At 31.0% G+C, this 13,007-nt stretch overlaps 1 protein-coding gene across 4 annotated transcripts; it reads right to left on the bottom strand.

Moving 5' to 3' along the window:
- Positions 1 to 2,852: 2,852 nt before the first annotated feature.
- LOC114754294 (uncharacterized) lies at positions 2,853 to 7,625 on the bottom strand. 4 transcript variants are annotated; one of them, XM_028943074.1, is made up of 6 exons: positions 7,469 to 7,625; positions 6,367 to 6,421; positions 5,304 to 5,411; positions 4,169 to 5,007; positions 3,536 to 3,984; positions 2,853 to 3,269 (listed from the first exon to the last, which is right to left on the bottom strand). In XM_028943074.1, the coding sequence occupies exons 3-6, from the start codon at positions 5,311 to 5,313 to the stop codon at positions 3,161 to 3,163; spliced, it is 1,407 nt and encodes a 468-aa protein (XP_028798907.1). In that variant the 5' UTR covers positions 5,314 to 5,411; positions 6,367 to 6,421; positions 7,469 to 7,625; the 3' UTR covers positions 2,853 to 3,160. The 4 variants fall into 4 exon arrangements, with proteins under 4 accessions (XP_028798907.1, XP_028798923.1, XP_028798913.1 ...); XM_028943090.1 differs by having other exon boundaries at positions 4,169 to 4,913; XM_028943080.1 differs by lacking the exon at positions 7,469 to 7,625 and adding an exon at positions 6,945 to 7,347.
- Positions 7,626 to 13,007: the final 5,382 nt, after the last annotated feature.

Genomic DNA, 13,007 nt, shown 5'->3' with positions numbered 1-13,007 from the left:
CTTAATAGTTAATTAATGATTAAATGAGTGAAAATAAAATCTCCAATATATAAAAGAGGTTTATATAACATATATTTTTATTTTAATGGAAGGTTATATACATTTTCAAAATAGAGAAAAAAATTTCTATAATTTAGATAAAATAGATGGGTAACAATGTATTTTATTCTTCTTATTTTTATCCATTTTTCCCATTCATTTCCATAAATTTAAGAAAAGATTTTTTTTTTTTTTGGGCAGAACACAGGGGCAAGAAGGCTTATGAAAAAAATTCATTTGAAATAATATGGGAAAATGGGCATAACTCACCACTCCCTCTCGTATATAAAAAGTTTTACAGAAAAAATAAAAAATTTTAGTTCAAAATATCAAAGCTACAAAGTAATTAATTATTTTTTTAATTAAAAATAAATTTATTAAAAAGAGAATTACAATGAGGTCCCAAGTAAGGAAAACATTTAAAAACAAGTCTCAGAGGTTATCATTCTCACTATAAGACTTGTTATTATAGACTGTTGAGGTTGTTATTATTAGTAATTATTTCTCTTCTGTAAAACTTGATTGTATTTTTTTTTTATTAAAAGATAAATATATAGATAAAAAGGTCAGCTTATTACACAGAAAATTATTTGAGTAGAGCCCAAACAATCAGTAGACAAAGGCTGGCCTAACATAAAGTAATGGTAAACAAAATGCCTAGACTGAAACTCAATAAACCCATGGCTCGTCATGCACCCTCATATTAATTGCCCCGCACAATTAAAGTTCAGCCCATCAAGAACCTTACGAAGATGGACTCGAGAACCATTGAACACGCTACCATGAGACTTTTTTTTTTTTTTTTTGGGACCGGACCCGCCATGAGACATTAAAACAATACAAAGCCTCACAACGTATGTAATACAGTACAAAGGGTATTGAAATTTGTTGGGTGTCATGATGGGGAAAGCACGTCACCCATGAAGAACCAGCTGTCTCTGCGAGACGCTAATTAATGATAATTTAAAGTACATTTAATAATTAATAATTTAACTAATATTCTTTAATTTTTTAGTTTGTGAAAAGGTTAACTAATACTATCTCTGTTCCTTAATATAAGACCCCGTTTGACTTTTATATTGATCCTAAATAAGACCCCAATCTATTTTGTCTTTCATATTTACTCAATTTTTTTCAAAATATTCCTTCCAATAATTATAGTTTTAGCCAACACACTTGATTGGTAAGAATATTTTAGGAAAGACAATACATATTTATTACAAATAACTAACTTAACTTCTTTCATTAATTCCTCAAATTAGTCACATAGCTCTTCTAATTAGGACAGAGTTAGAATTGTATGTTATGAACCGGAGAAAGTAGTTAGTATTCAAACCCCATGGGACACTAGGCATATTAAAATACTATACAGTTTGTTGGGCATGAGATATAGTTTGGAATTCTAACTCACATTCTCCAATTTTGCTTCAATTAATTATATGTTATATCTTGCATTAATTATTATTCACTCACTCTCTCTATGGATAAATGAAGACATTATTTTAAAAAAAGATATTAGTAACCAAAGACTCCGAAAAGTGCTATCGTAGAATGGAGGGTGTGAAAGAATACGCTACGAGATTTCCCTATGGGGAAGCTCCATACGAGCGAGGGGATGAAATAACGATACTTAAAAGTTTAACCAATTTTATATAAGAATTATAAAATAATCAATTATATAAAATTGGGAAAAATTATACAATTAAAATTGGTATTACCTCATGTCCTTAATATAAGAGCTACTTGATTAATTTAAGTAGATTAAGAAAGTTTGTTAAGTTAGTTATTTGTAATAATTAAGTGTTATCTTCCCTAAAATACCTTTGCTAATCATGTATGTTAGCTAGAATTAGAACTACTAATTAATGGATCGTTTAACATGTATAATTACTACAAGGATTATTTTTAAAAAATAAATAAATATGATACGCTAAGTGAATTGAAATCTTATATTTATAATTAAATTAAAAATTAAATTAGTTTTTATATTAAGAACCAAAAGTAGTATAACATGTTTTGTGTTGTATTGTCGGCGTACAATAAACAATATGACCACTTAAAATCATCTAAAAAAATCAATCAAGGAAGATAACCTTTATTGTTGGTTTTGTCAAGTAAAACACGTATCATCTTGAAAGAATGACATTTCACGTTCAAACAATTAAATTAATAACAATCAGATTTAAAAAATTTAAAAAATTGTAAATAACTATGTAGACAGTCGTACACAAAAATCTGTCCTAAAGTGACACTTGCCTTTTAAATTTATACATATATTGAAGATTTTTAAAATTAAATTATAAATTTTTATAGACTAAATTCTTCTTATCCATATATTTTCATATAACTATATAATTAAATTAATGTCAAAAATTAAAATAAAAACATATAATTAGTTGTTAATAGTTATTTTATTAGTAAAAAATAGTAAAACAATTAAAAAATCAAAAATCAAATTTAGAATCAAAATCTCTAACAAAATACAAAGTTATATATAAATTAAGTAAAAATAATAAAACTTTTTCTTATTAAAATTAAAATAGAAATAGTAAAAGAATTTTAAAAAAAAATAAGAACTAGCAGGAGTGAGTTACGAGTTAACGAGTGCGGACTAAAAAAAACCATATTAAAATGATTCTTATTTTCTTCAATCCCACCCACCACCTCACGGAGGTTTGGAAGGTTGAAGGGTTGAGCTCACCAGCTCTAAAAGGAGACATAAACCAATTTGCTTATGGCGGAGAGCATTTAGGAAGAACACATAAATGAAGTAAAATATGTCCTATTCAACCCAAAAGGAATAAATAAATAACTAAATAAACAAATACGTATATTATGATTTATTTCAATACTAATGGAAGTTAATATTGATCACAACATGTATAGAATATGTGAGGGGATAAGGATCAGATACAGCAAGCAAGAGAAAACAAAGAATTTGCTTGCATGAACACTAACTCGGCATCATCCTAAAACCTAGTGCAAATTGTAGAACAGCCGGGTAGATTAATTTTCGTGATGCTAAGGCAAAATTTAAATCATATATATTTTTATCAACCTAAACCTATTTAAAAATAAGGCCAAAAATACAGAGAGAGAGAGAGAGAGAGAGAGAGAGCATTCAGAATCTACAGCATAGGAGGCCCTGCCTCCAACCCCTCTTCTTCCGGCAGTGTCTCCGGTCGGCTTTTGCCATTCTAACTGGACTGCTACTCCATTCAGATTGAAGTCTGTAAGCACAAGAACAAAACCAGTATGTTGCTCAAGAAATTCCTAAATGAAAGATAATCATGAGAGAAAATAAGACTCAGATAATGTTGCTTAAGCATTTTGTTATAGAGTTCCTGTCAAAAAATATAACATATGGACATTTTAACTCCTTTAAGAAATTCAATCCACATGTTATAATTCTGGAGAAGAACTTGATAACCAAAAAGCCATGAACTTGAGTTTGTTTCCAATGAAAAGCTTTTGATGCAAGTTTATAGCAATTTACACTGGAAAGGCAAAGGACCGCGTGCTAGTTGTGCTGCTATCTGATCTAAGAGAGATGCTGCCGGAATAAGGCACTGGATCCAAGCAAGTTATCCGACTCGATACCCGACCGACGGCTGAGAAACTCGTCTCGCCCAAGCTGTGACGTCCAGACTCTGATGAATTTCGATCATCATTGTGTTTAGGCTCGCCCTTCACATCTACAGACTCTGATGAACTTCGAGCACCGTCGTGTTTTGGCTCACCAACTCTGTCAGATTCCTCTTTAGTGCTGGCTGCAGCAAAAGGAGGATCAAACTGAGAAGTGACGCCGCAATTCTCCGGTGTGCCAGCATCGCTGACATTACCATTTGATTCTTCTTCTGCTTTAGCAGAAGACTTTGAGACAGCTTCCTCAGCTTTATCTTCAGATTCCTTAGGCTTGGAGGGCAATTCAGGCTCACAAGAGACCTGCAGATAAATCAAAATGATCACTTTCTAATATTTATCCCCTTTCCTTCACATTCATTAACATTAAGCTTCTCTTAATACCAGGAAAGGTTGTAAAACATGCTAAAAATAGTCAACCAATCATTCAAAAAGAATATCTATATCCCATGATTAATTTTATGTTATGCTCTAGGATGTTGAATACCTGTGAATAGTTTTGCTCAGCTTTGTTTCCTTCTTCAATCAAAGGCATTGACTGTTCTTCATCCAAATCTTGCAGTAAAACTTTGTATCCAGCCAATAACATCTCTTTATCGACATCATTAGCCAATTTTCTGGTTTCATCATCATCATCGTTTAGCATCAAATCCTCAAGCTTGGAAGGATTAGTAGAAAATTTATCAGATTCCTCTGTTATTGCAGGCAAATCTATGAAAACTGGAAAAGGTGCATCGACTGCAAGATTTTCTTTTGACAATTTTTCACTCTTGTGATCTTCTGAGGACGAGAATTTGTAAGCAGCCTCTTCATTTTTATTCTCCAACAATATCTTTTCCTCCGCTGGGATTCCTTCATCAACACAGATATCCTTGATAACATTGTCACTGCTTTCTTTATAAACAACCACCAATTCTGGTTCGCATTCAGTAACACTTTTGTCCATATAAAAATCCGCCGGATTTTTTGATGAATTTACTACTCCCGGGAGATCCAAACTCTCAACTGGTTCAATATCCTGAGGGCAATCAGGACATGGATCATCAGAGTCCTTGACCTTTCCATCATTTTCATTTTTAAGACCAGCCATGCTCTCCTGAGAATCGAGTTCTGATGAAGTTAAAGCATCCTTTGCCTCCATCTTATTTGGCAATGGATCTAAATTCCCCTCGTTTGGCTCTAAATCAACTGAGACTCTTTTCACATTTTCCTTGGCTTCCTGCTCTTCTGATCTGCATTCAGCAGAGTATGGATCATTGACATCAAATTCAAATGATTGAGATTCAGGTTTGCCAATGTTTGAATGGTAGAATGCCAGTTCACCATCTGCAAATACACTTCCACACCAGTGAAAAATAAACCCAGAAGATTTGAAATTGAAACCGCAATAGACTTCAGCAAGTAATAAGCAGGAAAATGAAAGGAAATGAATAAACACTTCTAATTACTAACCCTAACCCCAAAAAAAGATGCAGGTAAGATTCCATCATTCTAATCCTGAGAAGATATAGACCGTATTTGACTCCAAAATTTTGTAAAATTTCATCAATATGATCGTGTCATGAGTTCAAATGGCAGTTTACTAGGCAAATGCAAAGATCAGAAGCAGCGTTTCTGGTTACCTAATTTCATAGTTCATAGGTTTAATACATGGAAATTTTCCTCCGCTCCAGATGAAAGGTATTTTCAAACTTGAAGCCAAGTACAGATCCGATTCTGCAGCAACTTACCTGACCATTAAGAGACAACAAGAATAGCCAGTTTAGCAAGCAACAGATAATTGGTTAATTGTGTTGGAAAAAAATAAGCAAGATCAACAGAGAAAATCAATTGTGGATTTATATATAAGAAGGTCAAAGAAAGTAATCATTTGGGAGAAGCCTAGCATCAATAACAAGATTCCATTAAATGCTACAGAGGATAAACCTAAATTGGAAAAAAGAGAATGGGAAAAAAAGCACTGTTCACAAGCGATGGTAATTTTTTTAATGCCAACAGAATTGTAGTATGATTCTATCATTCATACCCAGTTTTCCCATAACGTTGAAGGAATCTTTTACTGCCATACTAAAGTCAATTTGCACATTAAAAAATGGCCAAAGAAGCGTTTACCAAGAACTTCAAGAATATAAAAAGGGTTTAAGATTAAACTTAAGCTTCTAATCTCATGTGAAGACCAATCAAATATTGTTGATTAAAGAAATATTAGTTTCTTTCCTCTGTGAAGAAGCTAAGGGAGTATAGGAAGTACCGGAAAGAAGGTACCATCTGCCTTTTTCTTTATTATAAGCAATAGAATTCGGATAACCAAGAGAAGAAGAAGAGAATCCAAGGACAGTTTCTCGAAGTATACATAGGACAAGAGAAAAGTTGGGAACTTTGAAAACTCTTCGCAACAAAATTACAAACCCAAGTTTTAATTTATTCTGGGGAAGAAAACCCACAATTTTAAATTCCCTATCAATGTTTTTTGTCCACTAGCTCTGATTGGATCTAGCACAGAGGAATAAATAAAAGTAAAGTGAATATCTCAGCCGGGTTTCATCTCCATGGAAGATACAAAGAAAAAAAAAATAACCAGAGATCTGCCTCAGATCCCAAACAATACCTTCATAGACCAGTAAAAGAAAGAAAAGAGCAAAATAAGAAGAATCAAATGTAAGAAACATATAATATGATACCTACCTTTTCAATCTTCTTCTACCTTCCTTCAGAACAGACAATTCAAGCAACTTCTTAACTGCACGCAGAGACAAAAGAGTCACAACAGGTGACGACGTCGGAGAAACTAGCAGCAATAGAATCAAAATGGTTCATCTTCATCGATTCTCTCAAAACAAGTTGAACTGAACTATGAAATACAGAAAGAAACTTTAGGTGGCAAAAGAAGCAGAGGAGTAAATTACCAGAAAAAAAATCAAAGCTTTGCGAAGAGAAAAGTGAAAGGAGTTTGCTTCAGAGAGAGGGATGAACAGAATTAAGATAAAATAATAAGAAGTGACTTCAGAGTAAAGAGGTTGATAGAAGGGTTGAGTTGTAATCATAGCCATAAATAATGGTCAACTCCCCCCCCCCCCTCACCGTCTTCTTCAACAATTAATGTAAAAACTTGACACAGCACAAATGGCACCTATCTCGGCAAGACCCTAATAATAAATAGGGTATATTATAGCATTAAATTATCAGCGCTACCCCCTTTACCATTCCAAAATTTAATTTCAATACCTAAACTATGAAACGTTATAACAAATTTCAGTCCCCACCCGTCATGCCGTTTTCTCCAAAGTTCCTGTCTTCGCCTGACCCGCCTCGGATTCCTCCATTTTCCGACCAGCCAAACACTGCATTTCAGCCAAACTCTCCATCCCAAAAGGAAACCCCAGAGAGAGAGAGAGAAAGAGGGGATACGAACTGTGCATTTCAGGCTTTCATCCCCCAACCATTTTGCTCCCTGCTCTCCGAAGTCTATTTCTTCACCTAACCCACCTTCGAAATCCGCCACCTTTTCCCATTTTCCGACCAACCAAACAGTGGAAAGTTTTCCCGAGAAAATTCAAAAGCAAAACAGAGAAAGAAAGAAGGACAGGGACAGCGCATCATTGACAGCACCGGATCCACCAAGCCCACGACCAGATGGACTAGACTGCTATGAACCTTTTGACTTGCTTCTAACAAGATAAAAAAAAACTCAAATCGAAAACTCATCTCAGTTACTGACACCGATGTCGGAGGATTTGAGTGTATTGTCGTTTTTTTTATTTTTTTCCCTCCCCTTTCTAATACTTACAAAGTCAAAACGGCTCGTTTAACCGCCGGTGACAGAGTTTGTTGGTCCGGTGACAGTCCACGGAATTGCCATCCTGTATCTGCGACCCACCATAGGATCCTACTTCTGCACCATCTTCTTCTTCTTCTTCTGCTTCTTTAAACTTCTTGTGAGTCAACCGTATCAGAAATCAGGAATGGAAACTACTGACGAGTTGAAGTCTCCTTATATATTGATTATTTGGAAAAGAATTTACTTTTTATTATTATTATTATTATTATTTTCGTAATGGGACCCCACAAAAGAGTTTCATTCTCTCCACTCAGGAATAGCCAAGCCCAATTTTGCCTGTGTGAATATTGAACATGAATATTGAATAATTATAGGGAAAATTACAATTAGGTCGATCTAAAAGAATTAAATACAGAAAAATATTTTAAAATCATGAAATTATTCTGAAATTTTAATGAACTTTATTGTAATAAATTTTTTTATTTAATTATCAAATTCTTCTTCTTTTTTTTTTTAAGTTTGCATTGACAACTGAGAAAATAATGATTAACAACTTAAAGTGTAAGAATTGGCAGCTATAGCAGTAAATATTGACAACTTATGCATTATATTTTATAATGTGCTGAGAAAATATGTTGTCAATACTTGCTGTAATAGTTGTCAATCCTTACATCTTAAGTTGTTAACGACTACTATTTCAGTTGTCAATATAAACTTAAAAATAATAATAAGAACAATTTGGTAATCAAACAAATAAAATTTATTACAAATTTTTTTTTTAGATTTCAGAATAATTTTATGATTTTAAGAGATTTTTTATATTTAATTCCTTTGAGTGGACCTAATTATAATTTTCTCATTATAATTATAGGATACGTGATTCTTCAGATTCCGTAAGGACGATCGATTCCTCTGGTTTTGACAGGTTCAGATTTGTTATATGGCTAGCGATGCCAAATAAATTGATCTTAGACTTGAGAAACTTTCATTATTTTTTTTATATGACTCATGTTTTTTCTTTTGACCAGCAATATGACTTTTGTTTAACTGTGATAATAATAAATTAAATTGATACTTAATGATACGACAAGTGTCATCCTAAAACATTTTCATGTTGAAGAACAAGTTGAAAATTGTACAACAAATTAAAATTTGGGAATGTGGGAATTATGGAATTATGAGGCTTTTAAATCAAGAGAGAATTACAATAAAATTCTAAGTAAAGAAAATAATTACAAAATAAGTTTTAGAGGCTGTCACTTTTTATTCTAAAATTTGTCATTACAAACTATTTATATTGTTATTGAAACTTTTTAATAATTTTTTTTTACTTAGAACTTCATTATAATTCTCTCTTAAATTAATTTTGACTCTGGGCAATGAATCTTTCGTTTTATTAAAATTACTAATTTTTTTCTGCAAGGAATTACAATAAGATCTCAATGATATAAAATAATTACTAATAAGTCTAAATGATAAGTGAGTAATTGTCATTTGCTAGTTTCAAATTCGTCATTGCAATTTGCTTTATTATCACTGAAATTTTTTACTAATTATATTTCTTATTTAATATTTCATAGTAATTCTCCCTTTTCTATTTTTAATAAAACGAAAGTGAAAATCTATCATCAAGATTAATAATAATTAACAAATTTTAAAAGGGTGATCATTTTTAGCTCATGAATTTTTATATTGTTGTGTTTATGGTTCCCAAAATTTGAAATGAATTATTTTAATCCTTAAAATTTGATTTTATTTTAGTTCACTTGAACATTTTTTGTTTCTGAAATAACGTTTTTGGTCTTGAAACAAGGTTCTAAGAATCAAAAGCACTCATTTCAAATTTCAAGAAATAAAACAAAAATAAAGTCAAATTGCAGTAACCCAAAATAATATTAAACCATTTTGAAATTAAATTAACTTTTTTAAAAAAAATAAAAAATAATGCAAATAAATTGCCACTTATTTTTTAAAATTAAAATTACATATCATAAATTTTTTGCCATCATATATCATAATATTATAGTTGATTTTTATGGATGTTAAAAATATGTTTTTAACTCTTTTCTTCCCTTTACCTACATTTGTAGAAATGAGAGGCACATAATCCCACTACCTTAACAAAATGCCTATAGCTTGATAGGGATAAGAGTGTTCCTTTCTGTTGATAAATTAATATTAATAAAAAACTAACAAAAAATATTTTTTGAAAGATAGAAAATATATAAACTCAAAATATCTCTTAAAAACCATCATATAACCCATACATAAAAACTTATAAATTGTTCATTAAAAAAAGAAAGAAAAGCTTATAAATTGTAGATAACATAATAATAAAAGTTATGATATTATTATATTAATGATAAATTTTGAGCCAGGACTGTCAATCCCAAGTGAATTGCAAACTTTTGGTATGGTTATATATTAACAATAATAATACCAAATTAAGCCTTTCACAAGTGTGGCATTAACGTGCCAATTGTTTAATGCCACATTGATGTAATCCTGACATGAAACTACGTGCAGGAGTTGTCACCTACAATTCAGTGCATCTTATAAAAATTAGTTGCCGTCCGCGTGACACATCGTATTAAATACAAATGTCTTAGTCATAATGTGTTGTATGTGTTATGCCTTGCTGGTCAGGGGAAAAAAAATGTTACGCCTTTATTTTTGCCCACACATTTAGTACTATATAATATATTAGATGTCATATCCAAATATTATAGTGTTTAAATAGAACGACTTTCTTAATATGAATTCCGGTCCAAAAAAGCTTTTTTAATATGATTTTTTTTATTTATAACGTTTGAAGCCATGATCTTATTTAAGAGTTCCTTTCTAATGCACTCCCTACTGTCGCATCACTTTTTCTCTCTTTTCAAATATTTTTATTTTTTATTATTAGATTCTATATAAAATCAGTGACATTCTGATATCTTATAAATAAAAAAATAAAGCAATTTTCAATTTTTTATAATTTAAAAAACTCAAATTAAAAGGAAACTGCACATATTGGCATGTGCAATCTTTGAAAAGTCATAAAAAATTTAAAACTACTGCTTTTTCAAAATATCACTCATTTCATGTAAAATTCAATAGAGATTTGAAAAGAGAGCAAAAATGATGGGCAGGCATGGAGGGCATTAAAAAGGGCAGCAGACATCCCCTCCCATTTAAGAGATATTAAGTTTATTCTATTATTCAACCTAGATACCACAGCCGTTACGGTTACATTATTCTAGCAGAAAATTATTGAATTTTTTCGGGAAAAATATTTTAATTTAATAGACAATAAAATTGATCACAATTGTCTGTTAAATGAATATAACCAACAGTTGAGGGTCAAAAATACTCATAAAAACATACCAAAAGTTCACCCAACATAATAAACTTTCTCTGGGCTCAAAAAGAGCTAAATAATACTCCTCCGGTCCTAATTATAAGACCCTATTTGACTTTTTATTTGGTCCTAATTATAAGACCCCAATCTATTTTGTCTCTTATATTTATGCATTTTTTTCCAAGATAATCCTTCTAATAATGATAGTTTTAGCCAATATACTTAATTAGCAAGGATATTTTAGGAATGACAATACTTATTTATTATAAATAACCAATTTAACTTACTTCCTTAATCTCCTCAAATAAGTCAATTGGGTCTTATAATTAGGACCGGAGGAGTATTAACACCGTTGAAATGAACAAACGTCCTTTTTTTAAACTGTAGGACCCATGTTTTTAACGAAAATACTCAAATATCCAATTAAAACAAAAAAAAAATTAAAAGTAAAAAATACCTACGAACTTATACCACAAATTCACTGAACGCCATATAATTTTTAATGAAAGTACCAAAATATCTCCAATCTTGAAGGGCTATTTCATTAGAATGTGTTAGAGATAGAGCTGGTAATACGGGCTGGGCTCACGCCGGCCAAAAAAGGCGGGCTTGGGTTGGCAATATGCCAGCCCGCCAAGGTGCGGACTATTCCAGCCCGCTTCACCGTAGGTTGGCCCGCTTTTTTTTTTTTTTTAATTTTCATATAATTCCTAATATAGTTAAAATATTTTGACCCTCAAATTCCACATGAACAATTAAACATTGCTTCTTTCATATTATTGCATAAGTAATTAAACACTTTATATATTTGTGATTTTGTGTGTAGTTATACGAAGATTATCGTCCATCTTTTATTTTTCATTTATTTGTTTTGTCACTATAAAAGCCTTTATAAAATTAAATAAACATGTGATACTTATACATTTATACATAAAATACCTACTTAATTAATTTGGATAAGAAAACTAAATTACTTTGAATAAAAAACTAGTTAAATTAATTATTTATAAAAAATATATTAGTTTTTAAAAATATATTCTTAAATTATAAATTAATCTTCACTTTATTTTATCATAACTTACTACTCAAATTCAAGATTCAAAGCCTAATTTTAACATTTCAAATTAAGCTCAACTTATATTAATAATAATAGTTTTTATTTTTAAAAAAAAGAATATATAGGCGGGCTGGCGAGCTCGGGCTGGCACAGGTAGCCCACACCGCCACGGGCTGGCTCATATTCGCACCGCTAGCCCGCATTACCACCTCTAGTTAGAGATCAATAATTATTGGATTAATATAATTTTTAGTCCCTCAAGTTTGTTCTCATTTGGTTTTAGTTCCTCAAATTTCAAACTATAGATTTTGGTTCCTCAAGGAGCAAAATGGTCCAAGCTGGTCCAAATTTTTGTTGGATTATAGGGGCTAATATTTTAAATAAAAAAAACTTGAAGGACCAAAACATATATGGTTTGAAACTTGAGAACCAAAATCAAAATAAGGGTAAGAATCAAAATTTGTGTTATCCCATAACTACAATAAATTTTTCAATCATAATTCAAAGAATTATAATGTATTAATAAACTTATATGTGGTTCCCTTGGGAGTTATTATATAAAATTATTAATGTGAATTGCATTAATTATTTAATAAATTTTGCAATTAAGCAGTTTGGCCTTAGTGAAATAAAATTATTAAACCCAAAACATATAGGTCTTTTGTGTTATTGTGTGGGTAGTAATAGGTTGACCACACACAATAAACCCACAATTTGGAAAATATCATTATTATCTCTCTCCATTTTTCTCTCTATGCTATTTGTAAGGCTAAAGAGATCTAATGGTTTATGAATCTGCCTACTCTTGAAACGATCAATATTTTAGGAAATCATTATGGGACTATAGTTTCTTCAAGTACACACTATAATTTATGTGCAAATTGTTTGACTGATTAGATAATATTATCAGCATAATGTCATCCCTTAAAAGCAGAACAACTTGCAAACTAAATGTCTTAAAAATATAAATAAGCATGAAAATCAATGTGCATGTCTCGTGGTTGTCTGCTAATCCACAGGATACGAAGATTAATTAACTTAACATACCATAATTGCTTATAACCGAAGCTTTCACTAATTATTATTATTTATAATATGGAATAAGGCTATCCTACAAGATAGGCATTGTTTGAGATTGAGACAGAGAA

This window comes from Neltuma alba, unplaced genomic scaffold, assembly GCF_004799145.2.
Source record: "Neltuma alba isolate B1F8T4 unplaced genomic scaffold, ASM479914v2 tig00001237_pilon, whole genome shotgun sequence".
NCBI lineage: Eukaryota > Viridiplantae > Streptophyta > Magnoliopsida > Fabales > Fabaceae > Neltuma > Neltuma alba.
The sequence above is the reverse complement of the archived record's forward strand: the minus strand, read 5'-3'. Positions and strand labels throughout refer to the sequence as shown.